General features: G+C 45.0%; 1 protein-coding gene across 1 annotated transcript in view; it reads right to left on the bottom strand.

Moving 5' to 3' along the window:
• Positions 1 to 22,270, bottom strand: part of LOC124267498 (aldehyde dehydrogenase, mitochondrial-like) — a 30,172-nt gene extending 7,902 nt beyond the window's left edge. The window contains 11 exon segments of the mRNA XM_046702412.1: positions 710 to 795; positions 798 to 896; positions 1,178 to 1,280; positions 2,302 to 2,344; positions 2,346 to 2,413; positions 10,028 to 10,156; positions 10,587 to 10,648; positions 11,208 to 11,334; positions 11,719 to 11,859; positions 13,120 to 13,224; positions 21,926 to 22,270. Of these exon segments, the coding sequence (XP_046558368.1) occupies positions 710 to 795; positions 798 to 896; positions 1,178 to 1,280; positions 2,302 to 2,344; positions 2,346 to 2,413; positions 10,028 to 10,156; positions 10,587 to 10,648; positions 11,208 to 11,334; positions 11,719 to 11,859; positions 13,120 to 13,224; positions 21,926 to 21,973 (1,011 nt within the window). The 5' untranslated portion in view covers positions 21,974 to 22,270.
• Positions 22,271 to 22,553: the final 283 nt, after the last annotated feature.

The following is a 22,553-nucleotide window of genomic DNA, read 5'->3' as shown; positions in this document are numbered from 1 at the left end:
ATTTATGGCCCGAGTTCGGTCTCTGTCACATTATGTAATTACACAGACAGGCAGGTGTGATACTTGAACACATGACATGTTATGATGTCTGTTGATTGCAAAATGTTATACACAAAAAATGAGCATGTATTTACAAAACCCAACATCTCTATATACACACACAATATGAGGCCTGAAGGCGGCATCTGCTAATGAACCAGCCGTTACACTTGAGTGCACACCCACCCGCTCTGACTGGGTTCGGTATCCCGGCTGCTTCGTTTCGAGGGAGGTAAACCCAAGTACAAAATATTGCACTTTTGATTTGCGATTATACGCTTATAATTTTGTTTATTTGTTTTTTCATAATCAGCTATGCATATTATATGTCATGAAGAAGTGATAATTGTGTTTTAATTATGTTTGATTTTTTGGTTGCATGTGACCTTTAAGTGACATCTGCTTCATACTCCAAATGTTTGACCATAAAAGGCTTTAACTTCTCTGTTATGTTCACACTCATCCACTGTAGACACCACTGTGTGATGGTTCATTTCAGACCAGTGGTTTACACAACAGAACTAGATTTTGGTTAACAAGAAACACACTGGACTTTCGCCTGCCTTAGACAGGCGGACTTGTGGATGAGTCTCACCCTGACATCTGTTATAACCAAGAAGAATGTTGAATGTAAAACAGATTCTGACGATGAAGAGCGTGTAGGTATCACCTGAGGCCCCTGCTGCGTCATGACATCATACGGATCTCCTACGATGCGGTTCTCTGCCATGGTTTTCGCGACCTCCAATTTAATTTGTCATAGATCCCTTCCTGCACGAACGTCCTTGACCCTGCACAGCAGTTCTGGCCGTGGTTGGTCATGATGGCGGCATGGGCCCACATGGCTGCATCTTCCACTGTGGAAACAGACTCACATTTCAAAACTGAAATCAATGGTGTATTTCTGAACTAGCAACTGACATGCATATTTATGCTCAGCAAATAAGCAAATACATATTGAAGTCAATTTTTATAACATAAATACATTAACAATAATACCTTCAAATACTCCTGTTTAATCATTCAAAGCATGCCATTACTAGACAACCAATCAGTGACAATATGATGGCAAAGTAGTAATTTTAGCTCAGTTTAATTGACATAATTATTCTTATTCTGGCCACATGGAGTGACTCACCGTCAGCATCAGCAAGGATGATGAGAGGACTCTTCCCCCCGAGCTCCAGACTGACCCTCTTCAGGTTGCTGCGTCCGGCAGCCTGCATGATGAGGTGGCCCACCTACGTGAAGAACAGGGCGATGTTTTGCGAACAAATAAATAAACAATCAATCTTGTGTCTTTTAACAAACTGAACAATGTGCCCTTTAAATATTTAATTGCACATTGCGTTCTTAACTATTTAACTATACATTGTGTCCTTTAAATAATTATATATTGTGATCTTTATTAAGGGTGTCACGATACACCAATCTCACGATACGATACGTATCACGATTTTAAGGTCACACTACGATACGTATCGCGATACATAATTTTCGCGTATTCATAGCATTACGTTACCGGCAACATACGCGCTCTCTGATTGGTCCATCAAAATAGTCTAGCCAATCACAAAAGCTGTTAGTTTCCAACCTATTTTTTAAGTAAAGCTAGCTACATCTATTTATCGGAGCGGTCTCGTATAATTTTACTATCAAGACTTTGAAGGAGATGGATATAGCATAAAAATTTGAATCGATAAAGTTTTGAAATTGGAATCGATACACGCAAGCATGTATCGCGTATCGTATCGTCAGTAAAAATGTATCGATGTATCGATACATTCGCGATTCGTATCGCGACACCCCTAATCTTTATATATTTATTAACACATTGAGTCCTCTGTATATTTAACTACACATTGCGTCCTTTAAATATTTAATCATACATTGTGTCCTTTACATATTTAATTACATATTACATCCTTTAAGTATTTAATTATACATTGTGTCCTTTAAATAATTATACATTGTGTCCTTTAAATAATCATACATTGTGTCCATTATATATTTCATTACACATAGTGTCCTTTAGATAATTATTTTTTTATTATAAAAGGTATTGCTGTATGTAACTATAGTGCACTGTTATCTTTTAGTGGCTACTTTATATAGTCTCAGAGTTGTCTCCCTTTTGTGTCCTCTCTGCATGCAAGAAGGAGAAATCCCACAAAGATTTGATACAAACATATGTCCATGGGAAACCATATAATTCAGGAATCTCCACGGGGTGAGACTGGAACAGTGTAACAATCTGCTTACTTCAGTGGAGCCAGTGAAGGCCACCTTGTCCACGTCCATGTGTGTTCAGCGATGGCATGGCCGTGGGTCCAACTTCAGGAACAATGTTGACAACTCCTGGGGGGAATCCTGCCTACAACACAAGGCTCATAGACATAGGGGATCTGGACAACTAATCATCAAATATTCCTGAACACACACAGCTGGTCAAACTCTCAATGAGTAATTACACAGGTATCATCAGTTTTTGCTCAGATAAGACACACATGCCAATAGAATGCTGGAAGTACAGTTATGTAAAAATGATCCACTGAAAACATATGACAAGAACATCTGAATTTCCTCAAATTTGAGAATTACTAATTAATGCTTAATTCAGATGTAAATTCTCACTGAAAACTACATCTGTGTAGCGGGGAATATTGTTTTGTGGCTAAAAGTGGGGAGAGTTGCATCACTTTAGTAGGTCTGTTCATTAATGATGGGAATTCTACATGGGGGATCACAGCAAGTGGTCTACCTCCTTAATGAAAGACCCTGCATACAGGGCAGTGATGGGTGTCTGTTCACCTACCTCCTTAATGAGTGCCCCTGCATACAGAGCAGTGATGGGCGTCTGTTCACCTACCTCCTTAATGAGAGCCCCAGCATACAGAGCAGTGATGGGTGTCTGTTCACCTACCTCCTGAATGAGTGCCCTGCATACAGAGCGGTGATGGGCGTCTGTTCACCTACGTCCTTAATGAGAGCCCCTGCATACAGAGCGGTGATGGGCGTCTGTTCACCTACCTCCTTAATGAGAGCCCCTGCAAACAGAGCGGTGATGGGTGACTGTTCACCTACCTCCTTAATGAGAGCCCCTGCATACAGAGTGGTGATGGGCATCTGTTCACCTACCTCCTTAATGAGTGCCCCTGCATACAGAGTGGTGATGGGTGTCTGTTCAACTACCTCCTTAATGAGTGCCCCTGCATACAGAGCGGTGATGGGCGTCTGTTCACCTACCTCCTTAATGAGAGCCCCTGCATACAGATCAGTGATGGGTGTCTGTTCACCTACCTCCTTAATGAGAGCCCCTGCATACAGAGTGGTGATGGGTGTCTGTTCACCTACCTCCTTAATGAGAGCCCCTGCATACAGAGCGGTGATGGGCGTCTGTTCACCTACCTCCTAAATGACAGCCCCTGCATACAGAGTGGTGATGGGCGTCTGTTCACCTACGTCCTTAATGAGTGCCCCTGCATACAGAGCGGTGATGGGCATCTGTTCACCTACCTCCTAAATGAGAGCCCCTGCATACAGAGCGGTGATGGGCGTCTGTTCACCTACCTCCTTAATGAGAGCCCCTGCATACAGAGTGGTGATGGATGTCTGTTCACCTACGTCCTTAATGAGAGCCCCTGCATACAGAGTGGTGATGGGCGTCTATTCACCTACCTCCTTAATGAGAGCCCCTGCATACAGAGCAGTGATGGGCGTCTGTTCACCTGCCTCCTTAATGAGAGCCCCTGCATACAGAGCAGTGATAGGCGTCTGTTCACCTACCTCCTTAATGAGAGCCCCTGTATACAGAGCAGTGATGGGCATCTGTTCACCTACCTCCTTAATGAGAGCCCCTGCATACAGAGCGGTGATGGGCATCTGTTCACCTACCTCCTTAATGAGTGCCCCTGCATACAGAGCAGTGATGGGTGTCTGTTCAACTACCTCCTTAATGAGAGCCCCTGCATACAGAGCAGTGATGGGTGTCTGTTCACCTACCTCCTTAATGAGTGCCCCTGCATACAGAGCAGTGATGGGTGTCTGTTCACCTACCTCCTTAATGAGAGCCCCTGCATACAGGGCAGTGATGGGCGTCTGTTCACCTACCTCCTTAATGAGAGCCCCTGTATACAGGGCAGTGATGGGCGTCTGTTCACCTACCTCCTTAATGAGAGCCCCTGCATACAGGGCAGTGATGGGCATCTGTTGACCTACCTCCTTAATGAGAGCCCTGCATACAGAGCGGTGATGGGCGTCTGTTCACCTACCTCCTTAATGAGAGCCCCAGCATACAGAGTGGTGATGGGCATCTGTTCACCTACCTCCCTAATGAGAGCCCCTGCATACAGAGCAGTGATGGGCGTCTGTTCACCTACCTCCTTAATGAGTGCCCCTGCATACAGAGCAGTGATGGGCGTCTGTTCACCTACCTCCTTAATGAGTGCCCCTGCATACAGAGCATTGATGGACGCCTGTTCACCTACCACCTTAATGAGTGCCCCTGCATACAGAGCAGTGATGGGCGTCTGTTCACCTACCTCCTTAATGAGAGCCCCAGCATACAGGGCAGTGATGGGTGTCTGTTCACCTACCTTCTTAATGAGAGCCCCTGCATACAGAGCAGTGATGGGTGTCTGTTCACCTACCTCCTTAATGAGAGCCCCAGCATACAGAGCGGTGATGGGCGTCTGTTCACCTACCTCCTTAATGAGTGCCCCTGCATACAGAGCAGTGATGGGCGTCTGTTCACCTACCTCCTTAATGAGTGCCCCTGCATACAGAGCATTGATGGACGTCTGTTCACCTACCACCTTAATGAGTGCCCCTGCATACAGAGCAGTGATGGGCGTCTGTTCACCTACCTCCTTAATGAGAGCCCCAGCATACAGGGCAGTGATGGGTGTCTGTTCACCTACCTTCTTAATGAGAGCCCCTGCATGCAGAGCAGTGATGGGTGTCTGTTCACCTACCTCCTTAATGAGAGCCCCAGCATACAGAGCGGTGATGGGCGTCTGTTCACCTACCTCCTTAATGAGTGCCCCTGCATACAGAGCAGTGATGGGCGTCTGTTCACCTACCTCCTTAATGAGACCTCCAGCATACAGGGCAGTGATGGGCGTCTGTTCACCTACCTCCTTAATGAGTGCCCCTGCATACAGAGCAGTGATGGGTGTCTGTTCAACTACCTCCTTAATGAGAGCCCCTGCATACAGAGCAGTGATGGGTGTCTGTTCACCTACCTCCTTAATGCGTGCCCCTGCATACAGAGCAGTGATGGGTGTCTGTTCACCTACCTCCTTAATGAGAGCCCCTGCATACAGGGCAGTGATGGGCGTCTGTTCACCTACCTCCTTAATGAGAGCCCCTGCATACAGGGCAGTGATGGGCGTCTGTTCACCTACCTCCTTAATGAGAGCCCCTGCATACAGGGCAGTGATGGGCATCTGTTGACCTACCTCCTTAATGAGAGCCCTGCATACAGAGCAGTGATGGGCGTCTGTTCACCTACCTCCTTAATGAGAGCCCCAGCATACAGAGTGGTGATGGGCATCTGTTCACCTACCTCCCTAATGAGAGCTCCCTGCATACAGAGCAGTGATGGAGCCTGTTCACCTACCTCCTTAATGAGTGCCCCTGCATACAGAGCATTGATGGGCGCCTGTTCACCTACCACCTTAATGAGTGCCCCTGCATACAGAGCAGTGATGGGCGTCTGTTCACCTACCTCCTTAATGAGAGCCCCAGCATACAGGGCAGTGATGGGTGTCTGTTCACCTACCTTCTTAATGAGAGCCCCTGCATACAGAGCAGTGATGGGTGTCTGTTCACCTACCTCCTTAATGAGAGCCCCAGCATACAGAGCGGTGATGGGCGTCTGTTCACCTACCTCCTTAATGAGTGCCCCTGCATACAGAGCAGTGATGGGCGTCTGTTCACCTACCTCCTTAATGAGTGCCCCTGCATACAGAGCATTGATGGACGTCTGTTCACCTACCACCTTAATGAGTGCCCCTGCATACAGAGCAGTGATGGGCGTCTGTTCACCTACCTCCTTAATGAGAGCCCCAGCATACAGGGCAGTGATGGGTGTCTGTTCACCTACCTTCTTAATGAGAGCCCCTGCATGCAGAGCAGTGATGGGTGTCTGTTCACCTACCTCCTTAATGAGAGCCCCAGCATACAGAGCGGTGATGGGCGTCTGTTCACCTACCTCCTTAATGAGTGCCCCTGCATACAGAGCAGTGATGGGCGTCTGTTCACCTACCTCCTTAATGAGACCTCCAGCATACAGGGCAGTGATGGGCGTCTGTTCACCTACCTCCTTAATGAGTGCCCCTGCATACAGAGCAGTGATGGGTGTCTGTTCAACTACCTCCTTAATGAGAGCCCCTGCATACAGAGCAGTGATGGGTGTCTGTTCACCTACCTCCTTAATGCGTGCCCTGCATACAGAGCAGTGATGGGTGTCTGTTCACCTACCTCCTTAATGAGAGCCCCTGCATACAGGGCAGTGATGGGCGCCTGTTCACCTACCTCCTTAATGAGAGCCCCTGTATACAGGGCAGTGATGGGCGATCTGTTCACCTACCTCCTTAATGAGAGCCTGCATACAGGGCAGTGATGGGCATCTGTTGACCTACCTCCTTAATGAGAGCCCTGCATACAGAGCAGTGATGGGCGTCTGTTCACCTACCTCCTTAATGAGAGCCCCAGCATACAGAGTGGTGATGGGCATCTGTTCACCTACCTCCCTAATGAGAGCTCCTGCATACAGAGCAGTGATGGGCGTCTGTTCACCTACCTCCTTAATGAGTGCCCCTGCATACAGAGCAGTGATGGGCGTCTGTTCACCTACCTCCTTAATGAGTGCCCAAGCATACAGAGCATTGATTGACGTCTGTTCACCTACCACCTTAATGAGTGCCCCTGCATACAGAGCAGTGATGGGCGTCTGTTCACCTACCTCCTTAATGAGAGCCCCAGCATACAGGGCAGTGATGGGTGTCTGTTCACCTACCTTCTTAATGAGAGCCCCTGCATACAGAGCGGTGATGGGCGTCTGTTCACCTACCTCCTAAATGACAGCCCCTGCATACAGAGTGGTGATGGGCGTCTGTTCACCTACGTCCTTAATGAGTGCCCCTGCATACAGAGCGGTGATGGGCGTCTGTTCACCTACCTCCTAAATGAGAGCCCCTGCATACAGAGCGGTGATGGGCGTCTGTTCACCTACCTCCCTAATGAGAGCCCCTGCATAGAGAGTGGTGATGGATGTCTGTTCACCTACGTCCTTAATGAGAGCCCCTGCATACAGAGTGGTGATGGGCGTCTGTTCACCTACCTCCTTAATGAGAGCCCCTGCATACAGAGCAGTGATGGGCGTCTGTTCACCTGCCTCCTTAATGAGAGCCCCTGCATACAGAGCAGTGATGGGCGTCTGTTCACCTACCTCCTTAATGAGAGCCCCTGTATACAGAGCAGTGATGGGCATCTGTTCACCTACCTCCTTAATGAGAGCCCCTGCATACAGAGCGGTGATGGGCATCTGTTCACCTACCTCCTTAATGAGTGCCCCTGCATACAGAGCAGTGATGGGTGTCTGTTCAACTACCTCCTTAATGAGAGCCCCTGCATACAGAGCAGTGATGGGTGTCTGTTCACCTACCTCCTTAATGAGTGCCCCTGCATACAGAGCAGTGATGGGTGTCTGTTCACCTACGTCCTTAATAAGAGCCCCTGCATACAGGGCAGTGATGGGCGTCTGTTCACCTACCTCCTTAATGAGAGCCCCTGTATAGAGGGCAGTGATGGGCGTCTGTTCACCTACCTCCTTAATGAGAGCCCCTGCATACAGGGCAGTGATGGGCATCTGTTGACCTACCTCCTTAATGAGAGCCCTGCATACAGAGCGGTGATGGGCGTCTGTTCACCTACCTCCTTAATGAGAGCCCCAGCATACAGAGTTGTGATGGGCATCTGTTCACCTACCTCCCTAATGAGAGCCCCTGCATACAGAGCAGTGATGGGCGTCTGTTCACCTACCTCCTTAATGAGTGCCCCTGCATACAGAGCAGTGATGGGCGTCTGTTCACCTACCTCCTTAATGAGTGCCCCTGCATACAGAGCATTGATGGACGTCTGTTCACCTACCACCTTAATGAGTGCCCCTGCATACAGAGCAGTGATGGGCGTCTGTTCACCTACCTCCTAAATGAGAGCCCCAGCATACAGGGCAGTGATGGGTGTCTGTTCACCTACCTTCTTAATGAGAGCCCCTGCATACAGAGCAGTGACGGGTGTCTGTTCACCTACCTCCTTAATGAGAGCCCCAGCATACAGAGCGGTGATGGGCGTCTGTTCACCTACCTCCTTAATGAGTGCCCCTGCATACAGAGCAGTGATGGGTGTCTGTTCACCTACCTCCTTAATGAGAGTCCCAGCATACAGAGCATTGATGGGCGTCTGTTGACCTTCCTCCTTAATGAGGGCCCCTGCATACAGAGCAGTGATGGGCGTCTGTTCACCTACCTCCTTAATGAGACCTCCAGCATACAGGGCAGTGATGGGCGTCTGTTCACCTACCTCCTTAATGAGTGCCCCTGCATACAGAGCAGTGATGGGTGTCTGTTCAACTACCTCCTTAATGAGAGCCCCTGCATACAGAGCAGTGATGGGTGTCTGTTCACCTACCTCCTTAATGAGTGCCCCTGCATACAGAGCAGTGATGGGTGTCTGTTCACCTACCTCCTTAATGAGAGCCCCTGCATACAGGGCAGTGATGGGCGTCTGTTCACCTACCTCCTTAATGAGAGCCCCTGTATACAGGGCAGTGATGGGCGTCTGTTCACCTACCTCCTTAATGAGAGCCCCTGCATACAGGGCAGTGATGGGCATCTGTTGACCTACCTCCTTAATGAGAGCCCTGCATACAGAGCGGTGATGGGCGTCTGTTCACCTACCTCCTTAATGAGAGCCCCAGCATACAGAGTGGTGATGGGCATCTGTTCACCTACCTCCTTAATGAGAGCCCCTGCATACAGAGCAGTGATGGGCGTCTGTTCACCTACCTCCTTAATGAGAGCCCCTGCATACAGAGCAGTGATGGGCGTCTGTTCACCTACCTCCTTAATGAGTGCCCCTGCATACAGAGCAGTGATGGGCGTCTGTTCACCTACCTCCTTAATGAGTGCCCCAGCATACAGAGCATTGATGGACGTCTGTTCACCTACCACCTTAATGAGTGCCCCTGCATACAGAGCAGTGATGGGCGTCTGTTCACCTACCTCCTTAATGAGAGCCCCAGCATACAGAGCATTGATGGACGTCTGTTCACCTACCACCTTAATGAGTGCCCCTGCATACAGAGCAGTGATGGGCGTCTGTTCACCTACCTCCTTAATGAGAGCCCCAGCATACAGAGCGGTGATGGGCGTCTGTTCACCTACCTCCTTAATGAGTGCCCCTGCATACAGAGCAGTGATGGGCATCTGTTCACCTACCTCCTTAATGAGACCTCCAGCATACAGGGCAGTGATGGGCGTCTGTTCACCTACCTCCTTAATGGGAACCCTGCATACAGGGCAGTGATGGGTGTCTGTTCACCTACCTCCTTAATGAGAGCCCCTGCATACAGAGCAGTGATGGGTGTCTGTTCACCTACCTCCTTAATGAGAGCCCCAGCATACAGAGTGGTGATGGGCATCTGTTCACCTACCTCCTTAATGAGAGCCCCTGCATACAGAGCAGTGGTGGGCGTCTGTTCACCTACCTCCTTAATGAGAGCCCCAGCATACAGGGCAGTGATGGGTGTCTGTTCACCTACCTCCTTAATGAGAGCCCCTGCATACAGGGCAGTGATGGGTGTCTGTTGACCTACCTCCTTAATGAGAGCCCCAGCATACAGAGTGGTGATGGGCATCTGTTCACCTACCTCCTTAATGAGAGCCCCTGCATACAGAGCGGTGATGGGCGTCTGTTCACCTACCTCCTTAATGAGAGCCCCAGCATACAGAGCGGTGATGGGTGTCTGTTCTGCAGGTTTCAGAACGATGGTACAGCCACAGACGAGAGCTGGAGCCCACTTCCATGACACCATGGCCAGGGGGTAGTTCCACTGAAACAAATCATATCCGTCAACATATCTGTAAATCATGTACAAATTCAGTTTGAAGCCTAAAACTCAAAAGATCATTATGTGCTGTCATGTATAATAATCATATTTATTTAACTCCAAAACATTTAGAAATTCAGTCACCAATACTGAACCATATCATTATCAGATGCTTGACTGGCATTTCAGAAGACGCTACTTGATGAACATTTTCTGGATTGCATCTTCTTTTTATTCTTTGATACGTTTTTCGGGGCCTATTCCAGCCCCATCGTCAGGTTTCTTTATGTTCATGTCATTATCATTCCACAATATTCTTAATGTTGGTAAATGGCATTGAGTTATGTCAACATATCCATTATGTGTCATATTGCATCGAAGATTGTGCGTCTTTTTCACAAAAACACCAAGTTTTTTAATATCAGTATCTCACCGGGATGATCTGTCCGCACACACCAACAGGCTCGCGCCGTGTGAACGTGAAGTAGCTTCCATCTGAAGGATCAGTGAGTGAGTGAGGTAAGTTTTCTGTCACTTTTAGCACTACACCTGCAATATCACGGCAGGGGACACGAGAAATGGGCTTTACACATTGTACCCATGTGGGGAATCAAACCCGGGTCTTCAGCTTGACCAGTGGACGTTTTAACCCCTAGACTACCCCACCGTCCTGTTAGGAATTGAAACTCCACAGCACAGTGGGCATGTGTATCCACTGGTGGTGGTGGAATGTAGTGAAGTGACCATCCAATACACATAACAATACACCTGCTATACTATTAAACACATCCAATCATCAATGAGAACCAACCAATCCACTTAAATAGAAAATTTCCGGTCAATTAATGTAACAATGGCTTTAAAGCAATTGTACATTATAGCAGACAACAGATATATTTTCAATCAGTATAATATATTTCACATGTAACCACATATATGTCTGTCACTATGTAGAGTCTACATGTCTGATGGGATTCTCTTGTCACGGCAAAGAGTATGTGATCATTGAGATTAACACTACAATTCCCTGTCATAATGGCTCTGGACGACTCACCAACAGGGATTGTCTGACCAGTGATCTTGTCACACCAGCCGGCGAAGTAGCGGAAACAGTCAATGGTTGCTCCGATGTCATCTACAGAATCCAGGAATGGCTTCCCATTATCCAGAGTCTCCAGACTCTGTCAACACCACAACATAAGGTTAGAGCTAATAGCTTATAATATGCAGGACATTTAGTTCCAGACCCCCATAGGTATAAGTCTACAAATGTTAGTTCTCATTAACTAGAAAGATCTTTGGGCAATGTTTCTCAACCAGTTCACAATGCTGTAATTTTTTATGCTGACTAGAAAAGAAAAGGAATAACAGGAAATGTAAACATGTTTGTCTTGTTTTTGAACTTGGTACAATCCTGAGGACAAGTGAATAAAGCACCAGTCTTTAAACGAACTCTAAGCTGGAATACCCAGGGGTGAAGTGGAAACATGGTGTATTGGTTATATATGATGGTGGATTCGTGGAGGTAAGCTGCAGCGGAAGAGGTCTGTGGTTTGATTGCTTACTGCGATGTACTCCTTGTCCCGCTCCAGCAGATCTGCAAACTTGGTGATGAGAGCTGCTCTCTTGGATGCGTCCATCGTCCTCCATGCTGACCCTGTCCTGAAGGCCGACCGGGCTGATGCTACTGCCAGGTCCACATCAGCCTGTCGGACACAACAGTCATCTACACTCTGACACAACAGTCATCTACACACTGACACAATGTGTCAGACACAACTGTCATCTACACACTGACACAATGTGTCAGACACAACTGTCATCTACACACAGACACAAAGTGTCAGACACAACAGTCATCTACACACTGACACAATGTGTCTGACACAACAGTCATCTACACACTGACAATGTGTCGGACACAACAGTCATCTACACACTGACACAATGTGTCAGACACAACTGTCATCTACACACTGACACAATGTGTCAGACACAACTGTCATCTACACACAGACACAAAGTGTCAGACACAACAGTCATCTACACACTGACACAATGTGTCGGACACAACAGTCATCTACACACTGACAATGCCTCGGACACAACAGTCATCTACACACTGACACAATGTTTTGGATACAACAGTCATCTCATGCTGACACAATGTGTTGCTTTGGTACTGGGAACTTAATTAGTACTTAGTTGCATTTCAGTCGCAGTGATTGGGAAGGCATATCATTTTCAAGATTTACTTATTCAGGGCTGTGCAGTTGGTCCAACATGGAGTCATGATATGGTAAAATCTACAACGTTTCCAGATTGGAACCAAATCTGTATCGTTAAGACTCACAGATCTAAACATTTACAAACATTCTCCTTAAATGAAACATGTCAATGTCCAAGTTTTTATATGTTAGTTTGTACTTGTGACTGAGTCATCAATATTCCAGCCTTATGAACACTGACTCTGAGCCATATGAGCTAGTGGTTGATACCATGAGCAATGAGTGATGCTATCAGATTGTGATGACACACTTGTGGTCACGTCACTAAGTCAGACAGCATCCATTATGGTCCACTCTTACAACAAGCGTAGGTGTCTGGGGACAATTCTTACCCAATCTACACAAATCCTTATGAAAAAACTAAACGTTCATAAGTTCGAAGTTATTCACAATGTGATATCTCACTACTCTCAATTTACAGAGAAAATATCATTTCTTCGTTACGTCCTAGTTTTAAATCTAAAGGTAATATTCTAGTTATTTTACTGTCCTTTGTTGACAGGTTTTCATATTGTTAAAGATTGTCTTTTATTAATATTTAAATTTCATAGTCACGATAAGGCTGAAAATTGGCGATGTGACTTTAAATGCTAACTCACTCACTCACTCTGTTTACAGAACAGGTATTAATATCATTTTCAATATACTGAACCAACCTTTCTACCAAAGCATGCTCACCTTGTCTGCCTCCTGTATCTCACAGATTACCTCCCCTGTGCACGGGTTCAAGGTCGAGAAGGTGCGTCCACTCTGCGCGTCCACCCACTCATTGTTGATGAACAGCTGAAGAAGAAGCAGCATTCATAATCATCACAAGATATCTGGGTACCGTATCACAAACCTATCGTAGCACCACGACTGTCATAAGTCCATGTTACAGTATAGGAGGTACGATAGCCATAGCACCACGATTGTCATAAGTCTATGTTACAGTATAGGAGGTGCAATAGCCGTAGCACCACGACTGTCATAAGTCCATGTTACAGTATAGGAGGTACGATAGCCGTAGCACTACGACTGTCATAAGTCTACGTTACAGCATAGGAGGTACAATAGCCATAGCAGTACGACTGCCATAAGTCCATGTTACAGCAAAGGAGGTACAATAGCCCCATCACTACGACTGTCATAAGTCTATGTTAGAGTATAGGAGGTACGATAGCCGTAGCACTACGACTGTCATAAGTCTATGTTACAGCATAGGAGGTACGGTAGCCGTAGCGCTATGACTGTCATAAGTCTACGTTACAGCATAGGAGGTACAATAGCCGTAGCACCACGACTGTCATAAGTCAATGTTACAGCATAAGAGGTACGATAGCTCCAGCACTATGACTGTCATAAGTCTATTTTACAGCATAGGAGATATGATAGCCGTAGCGCTATGACTGTCATAAGTCTATTTTACAGCATAGGAGGTACGATAGCCGTAGCACTACGACTGTCATAAGTCTACGTTACAGCATAGGAGGTACAATAGCCGTAGCAGTACGACTGTCATAAGTCCATGTTACAGCAAAGGAGGTACAATAGCCCCATCACTACGACTGTCATAAGTCTATGTTAGAGTATAGGAGGTACGATAGCCGTAGCACCACGACTGTCATAAGTCCATGTTACAGCATAGGAGGTACGATAGCCAAAATACTATGACTGTCATAAGTCTATTTTACAGCATAGGAGATATGATAGCCGTAGCGCTATGACTGTCATCAGTCAATGTTACAGCATAGGAGGTATGATAGCCGTAGCACCATGACTTTCATAAGTCTATTTTACAGCATAGGAGATAAGATAGCCGTAGCTTATGACACCACGACTGTCATAAGTCTTTGTTACAGCATAGGAGGTACAATAGCCGTAGTGCTATGACTGTCATAACTCTATGTTACAGCATAGGAGGTACAATAGCCATAGCACCACGACTGTCATAAGTCTAAGTTACAGCATAGGAGGTACGGTAGCCATAGCAACGACTCTCATAAGTCTATGTTACAGCATAGGAGGTACAATAGCCGTAGCAACGACTCTCATAAGTCTATGTTACAGCATAGGAGGTACGATAGCCATAGCACTACGACTGTCATAAGTCTAAGTTACAGCATAGGAGGTACGGTAGCCATAGCACTACGACTGTCATAAATCTACGTTACAGCATAGGAGGTAGATAGTCGTAGCGCTACAACTGTCATAAGTCTATGTTACAGCATAGGAGGTACGATAGCTATAGCACTACGACTGTCATAAGTCTAAGTTACAGCATAGGAGGTACGGTAGCCATAGCACTACGACTGTCATAAATCTACGTTACAGCATAGGAGGTTCGATAGTCGTAGCGCTACAACTGTTATAAGTCTATGTTACAGCATAGGAGGTACAATAGCCATAGCACTACGACTGTCATAAGTCTATGTTACAGCATAGGAGGTACGATAGGCGTAGTACCACGACTGTTCTAAGTCTATGTTACAGCATAGGAGGTACGATAGTCGTAGCGCTACAACTGTCATAAGTCTATGTTACAGCATAGGAGGTACGATAGCCGTAGTGCCACGACTGTCATAAGTCTATGTTACAGCATAGGAGGTACGATAGGCGTAGTACCAGTAGCAACGACTGTCATAAGTCTATGTTACAGCATAGGAGGTACGATAGCCATAGTGCTACAACTGTCATAAGTCTATGTTACAGCATAGGAGGTACGGTAGCCGTAGCGCTTTGACTGTCATAAGTCCATGTTACAGCATAGGAGCTACGATAGCCGTAGCACCACGACTGTCATAAGTCAATGTTACAGCATAAGAGGTACGATAGCTCCAGCACTATGACTGTCATAAGTCTATTTTACAGCATAGGAGATAAGATAGCCGTAGCTTATGACACCACGACTGTCATAAGTCTTTGTTACAGCATAGGAGGTACAATAGCCGTAGTGCTATGACTGTCATAACTCTATGTTACAGCAGAGGAGGTACAATAGCCATAGCACCACGACTGTCATAAGTCTAAGTTACAGCATAGGAGGTACGGTAGCCATAGCAACGACTCTCATAAGTCTATGTTACAGCATAGGAGGTACAATAGCCGTAGCAACGACTCTCATAAGTCTATGTTACAGCATAGGAGGTACGATAGCCATAGCACTACGACTGTCATAAGTCTAAGTTACAGCATAGGAGGTACGGTAGCCATAGCACTACGACTGTCATAAATCTACGTTACAGCATAGGAGGTACGATAGCCATAGCACTACGACTGTCATAAGTCTAAGTTACAGCATAGGAGGTACGGTAGCCATAGCACTACGACTGTCATAAATCTACGTTACAGCATAAGAGGTACGATAGTCGTAGCGCTACAACTGTCATAAGGCTATGTTACAGCATAGGAGGTACAATAGCCATAGCACTACGACTGTCATAAGTCTATGTTACAGCATAGGAGGTACGATAGGCGTAGTACCACGACTTTCATAAGTCTATGTTACAGCATAGGAGGTACGATAGTCGTAGCGCTACAACTGTCATAAGTCTATGTTACAGCATAGGAGGTACGATAGCCGTAGTGCCACGACTGTCATAAGTCTATGTTACAGCATAGGAGGGACGATAGGCGTAGTACCACGACTGTCATAAGTCTATGTTACAGCATAGGAGGTACGATAGCCGTAGTGCTACAACTGTCATAAGTCTATGTTACAGCATAGGAGGTACGGTAGCCGTAGCGCTTTGACTGTCATAAGTCCATGTTACAGCATAGGAGCTACGATAGCCGTAGCACCACGACTGTCATAAGTCAATGTTACAGCATAAGAGGTACGATAGCTCCAGCACTATGACCGTCATAAGTCTATTTTACAGCATAGGAGATATGATAGCCGTAGCGCTATGACTGTCATAAGTCTATTTTACAGCATAGGAGGTACGATAGCCCCAGCACTATGACTGTCATAAGTCCATGTTACAGCATAGGAGGTCCGATAGCCGTAGCGCTACAACTGTCATAAGTCTATGTTACAGCATAGGAGGTACGATAGCCGTAGCACCATGACTTTCATAAGTCTATGTTACAGCATAGGAGGTACGGTAGCCGTAGAGCTATGACTGCCATAAGTCCATGTTACAGCATAGGTCGTACGATAGCCCCAGCACTATGACTGTCATAAGTCTATTTTACAGCATAGGAGATATGATAGCTGTAGCGCTATGACTGTCATAAGTCTATGTTACAGCATAGGAGGTATGATAGCCGTAGCGCTACAACTGTCATAAGTCTATGTTACAGGAGGTACAATAGCCCCAACACTATGCCTGTCATAAGTCTGTGTTACAGCATAGGAGGTACGATAGCCGTAGCACTATGACTGTCATAAGTCTATGTTACAGCATAGGAGGTACGATAGCCGTAGCCCTACGACTGTCATAAGTCTATGTTACAGCATAGGAAGTACGATAGTCGTAGCACTACGACTGTCATAAGTCAATGTTACAGCATAGGAGGTACAATAGCCGTAGCAGCAGTACGACTGTCATAAGTCTACGTTACAGCATAGGAGGTACGATAGCCGTAGCGCTACAACTGTCATAAGTCCATGTTACAGTATAGGAGGTACGATAGCCATAGCACCATGACTTTCATAAGTCTATGTTACAGCATAGGAGGTGCGGTAGCCGTAGCACCATGACTGTCATAAGTCTATGTTACAGCATAGGAGGTACGATAGCCGTAGCACCACGACTGTCATAAGTCCATGTTACAGCATAGGAGGTACAATAGCCGTAGCAGTACGACTGTCATAAGTCTACGTTACAGCATAGGAGGTACGATAGCCGTAGCGCTACAACTGTCATAAGTCCATGTTACAGTATAGGAGGTACGATAGCCATAGCACCATGACTTTCATAAGTCTATGTTACAGCATAGGAGGTACGGTAGCCGTAGCACCATGACTGTCATAAGTCTATGTTACAGCATAGGAGGTACGATAGCCGTAGCACCACGACTGTCATAAGTCCATGTTACAGCATAGGAGGTACAATAGCCGTAGCAGTACGACTGTCATAAGTCTACGTTACAGCATAGGAGGTACGATAGTCATAGCGCTATGACTGTCATAAGTCTATGTTACAGCATAGGAGGTACGATAGCCGTAGCACCACGACTGTCATAAGTCAATGTTACAGCATAGGAGGTACGATAGCCCCAGCACTATGACTGTCATAAGTCTATTTTACAGCATAGGAGATATGATAGCCGTAGCCCTATGACTGTAATAAGTCAATGTTACAGCATAGGAGGTACGATAGCCGCAGCACCATGACTGTCATAAGTCTATGTTACAGTATAGGAGGTAAGATAGCCGTAGCCCTACGATAGCTTTGTGAAACGGAGCCCAGGTCGTGAAGAATAGTTTGCTAGGAATCGAAAAATAATGAACAACCTGACCTCAATCCCTTCCTAAAGGATTCAAGTCTCTAGTAAGGAAAACTCTGTGATGTAATATTTTCAAAGTACATTCCAAAAGTTACATGATGAAACTAGTGAAAACTATATGATATTTTTTTTTGTCCTCAGAAAACCTTAAAGCAGGAGGGAAAAAAACAAAAATAGAAATCACCAGTAAAAGTAATATTCCTTTTAAATACTAAATGTATTTTACTTTTGGCAATTTATGAAGTGTATACCACGCAAAAAACAATCTAAAAATATTTTCTTGCATATTAACATTTTTGGCCAATTAATTAATTAATTAAAAAGCGCCGTGGAATTAATGAATGAATGAATGAATTTGTGTGCGTGCGTGTGTGCGCGCGCGTGTGTGTATGTGTATGTAAAACAAGAAATAGAATTGGTCTGGCCTCAAAACTCACTCACTCAATTTACTGTGTGTATGAGATGTTTCTGCATATAGAAAAAATCCTGTGAGTATAAACAAAACACTATTATTTTTTAATAGATTGTGATCCTAATCCAGCTATTTTTAGACACAAGCTGTGTGACACATTTGAACTCAATTTTGTAGATGTTTGTGAATCTGAGATTTACAGATAACCCATATTTTGATGGAATTTAGATCATAAAATCAGATAACCCATATTCTGTCCTTTATCAAAAAATGAGAGCACTACAGTTACAGTAACTCACCTTTGTTCATTTCTGTGACGATGTGACAGATATAGTCATATGTATAAAAAGCATACTCACTAATCTTGTATACTTTTTGGAGCATTTTGTGACATCAGTCTTGAAATGAACTACTATTCTATTTTCTATGCTGACCAAAGAATAATTACCATCATCTCACATTCCACAGGGGCGTGTGAGGGGTAGCCTAAGTGGTTAAAGCATTCGCTTGTCACACCAAAGACCTGGGTTTGATTAAGCCACATGGGTACAATCTGTAAAGCCATTTCTGGTGTCCCCGTCGTGATATTGCTGGACTATCTAAGAGTGGCGTAAAACTAAACTCACTAACTCACATTCCACGGTTTTGCTTCAACAATCCAAATTATTTCCTTGCTTTAACTAACATACATACATAAAAAGGTGAGGTGAGATTGGGTTTAACGTCGTGCTTGAGAATATTTCGGTCATATGACGACGTACATGCGTGTGTATGTGACTGACTGACTGAGTTTAGTTTTATGCCGCTTTTAGCAATATTCCAGCAATATCACGGCGGGGGACACCAGAAATGGGCTTAACACATTGTGCCCATGTGGGGAATCGAACCCGGGTCTTCGGTGTGACGAGCCAACGCTTTAACCACTAGGCTACCCCACCGCCCAGCGTGTGTTTGTGTATCTGTGGCTGCTGGTACTAGCCTAGACGTAAGCTGGTTTTATAATGCTAGCCCACTGAGATACCATCCAGCAGACATGAATACCCCACTCAGACACAGTATACTGACTCCGAGCCGACCAGTCCTTGTTGTAACCATTAATGCCAAGCGTCAGGCAGGGACCAACAAGTACCATATTTTAACGTCTTTTGGTATGACGCGCTCGGGGATCGAACCCGCGACATTCCGCTCTCCGGGCAGATGCCCTAACCACTACACCACGGAGGCAGTCACATACATAAAAATAAAGCAATACATTAATGTAAACATATCCCACATATGAAAGTGTTATTTCATATTGATTGCGATACTGCTGACTGACTGCCTGCTTGATTCAAGAACTCAAGAACATCGGAATCCTGTTGTTACTGAATGTGTCTGTGCTTTACATATTATGTGAAACTGATAAGTTCAGTAAAACCAGAGCAGATGATATACTCAACAACTTTAGAAATGCACCATAATAAAATGCACCGACAATGCTCCTATATCATGGGTACATTTCAGTCTGACGGGGATATTTCGTATCATATGGGTGGTGCGTTTCTAATGTTGTTCTGTATATTACAAATTAAGGACTATGGAAGCCGAACATCAGGTAAAACTCAATGAATATTTAACATTGGAGGCACGTACGAGACGCAATTAAAACATAAAGAACATGGCATATTGTAATTCAAAGTCATGCACTCTTTCACTATTGAAAGCATGTATGGGCATAATTAATTTGTATATCGGCAGAACTCGGAGGTCATAGTTTGGCCCTATGACAGTCAGGAGAAGCAGTCTTAGAGTTACCTCCCCTGCCACATTGAGTGAGTGAGTGAGTGGGTATGGTTTTAAGCCGGTTTTAGCAATATTCCAGCAATATCATGGTGGGGACGACCAAAATGGGCTTCCAACATTAAACCCAAGTGGGAAATCAGGGCTTGATATAAAAGATGTTAACCTACTTGCACCAGGTGCAACCTAAGATAAAAACCTAGTTGCACCAGCCAAATTCCAGTTGCAACGTAGAGTGTTAAAACATCAGAGGTTTCGGTGCACATAAACATATTTCTGTCATGTAGTACCATTGAAACCATAGCAACACAGAGACACAGCTGATCCCTGTTTACAATCTTGAGCTATCATAGCCGCGACGTGTCTATGAATAGCAATGTTTCGTTGCCATAGCTATTCAAAGTTTAGAACAAAATGGAGCTGACATATTTATGCTTATATTGTTAGATTTATTGTTGATTTATTTCTCAAAAAATGACTTGCACCTGGTGCAAGTTAGACTAATAACTAGGTTGCACCTTGCAAAATTGGGTTGCACCAGTGCAAGTAACAAAGCACTGAATCGAGCCCTGGAAATGGAACCCGGGTCTTGGGCCTGACGAACGAACACTTTAATCACTAGACTATCCTACTCAGTCTACACACGCACGCACACACACGCACGCACGCACGCACGCACGCACGCACACACTGAGACCATGCTGCAGTGTTTACACATAAAAGCTGCCAAACTAATTCAGGCACCTTAACCATAAATGACATATCTATTTTTGATTTATTGTTTGTTTGCATCTTCAACATACAATCATTTGTCATTGTCTTCATGCTAATCGTAAATAAATAATAATTTAACATAAAAGAGAAGAGAGCAAACTGAAAGTGCCTTTCACACGTGCAGAAATTACATCATGCTCACTTGGTATGCATACTATTGTTAGACATTTTCTTTTCACATAACATTTTTACATTGATAACATTTTGAAGACCATGAGCCACACCACAATGAAAGTTGTGGAGATAATTTAAAGGACTGGTTTTGAAAAACAGTCATGTAACAGCGCACAAGTAACAGGGCTGGGGGTCTATGCACAAGGTATAACAATTCACCCAACCATTGGACACAGCAGGAAGGTGTGATCATGGGTTCGAATACCGGTCCATGTTTCAAAGTTCGCTATCACCAAACATAGGCTCATGGGTTTCACATATGACCTGCTGTATAGGGTCTGCTGTATAGGGTCTGCTGTATAGGGTCTGCTGTATAGGGTCTGCTGTATTGGGTCTGCTGTATAGGGTCTGCTGTATAGGGTCTGCTGTATAGGGTCTGCTGTATAGGGTCTGCTGTATTGGGTCTGCTGTATAGGGTCTGCCTCTAACATGAAGCCCACAACATGTGATATCCACTGGAATACTGGAATATTTATAGCATGTTAAACCAAACACATTTACTGCAGATGTGACAGTACTGTAATTACAACATACACATACAAAAATTGTGATGAGTCGGAGATGTGGAATTTACCAGATCATATGTACCATAAAATGCATGAATTGGTAAACAAATGTACACAAATGGATAGAGATCTATTAACTCGTACTATACATATATGTGGTCAAGAAATGTCGCCATGGGTCACCAATATGCTGTTTTTCAGTCTCGTTCAGTTACTAATTCCTGTAGTCAAACTGAAAAGGGAAAGCTGCACTGACGTCGACTGCTGTCATCTTGACTGAGAGACAATAACTAACTGTACGTCTCCACAGGACACATCAACAGAGCAATACAAGTACAAGACTTTATACGGGGGTGTGGCGAGCTGCCGACGTCTACACACTTTCTCCAAGGTGTCAACTACTTACTTGCTTGTATTTGATTTCGGGATTACGGTTAGGCGTCGGATCAGACATTGTCACCGGTTATTTCTTGTAAGCACACGTAGGATCACACCTGAGAGATCCGTGAGCGACCCAAGTAATCCACTTACTTCAGGTTTCCTATTCAGCCTTGACCTTTACATACAAACTCCACAACATCACGTGCTGCATATGTCGCATCCTCCAGTGAGTTATTTTCGGACTACGTTATCGCTGTGAAGAGCTTTGTAGGATGACATTCCGATTCGTGGAGCCAAACTAACAATGATTTTACAGGGCGCTTTTATTGTTGTAGGCAATATTGCACAACGCCGTATCAGTGCTATTTTTGGAGTCGATTTATGGGTGATGAGTGAGTCAGTTTAATGTAAGCCACGTCGGCAGTATTTCATCCTTATTGTGACTCGGTCAAATTATATTATTCTACGACAATAATAAACAATACAATTATACATTTCAAACTATAATGTTAAGTGTGTTGAACATGTGCTCTCCCAGGGCTGTTTTTCATCACCTGACTCAAACTACATGGCGTAAGGTAGACTAATGCTTAGTCTCTGAATATATATAATTTTGATAGTAACAAACAAGCCCATTTAAATTGAAAAGAGCC

This window comes from Haliotis rubra, unplaced genomic scaffold (assembly GCF_003918875.1).
Source record: "Haliotis rubra isolate DU_JTF1 unplaced genomic scaffold, ASM391887v1 Scf1316, whole genome shotgun sequence".
NCBI lineage: Eukaryota > Metazoa > Mollusca > Gastropoda > Lepetellida > Haliotidae > Haliotis > Haliotis rubra.
The sequence above is the reverse complement of the archived record's forward strand: the minus strand, read 5'-3'. Positions and strand labels throughout refer to the sequence as shown.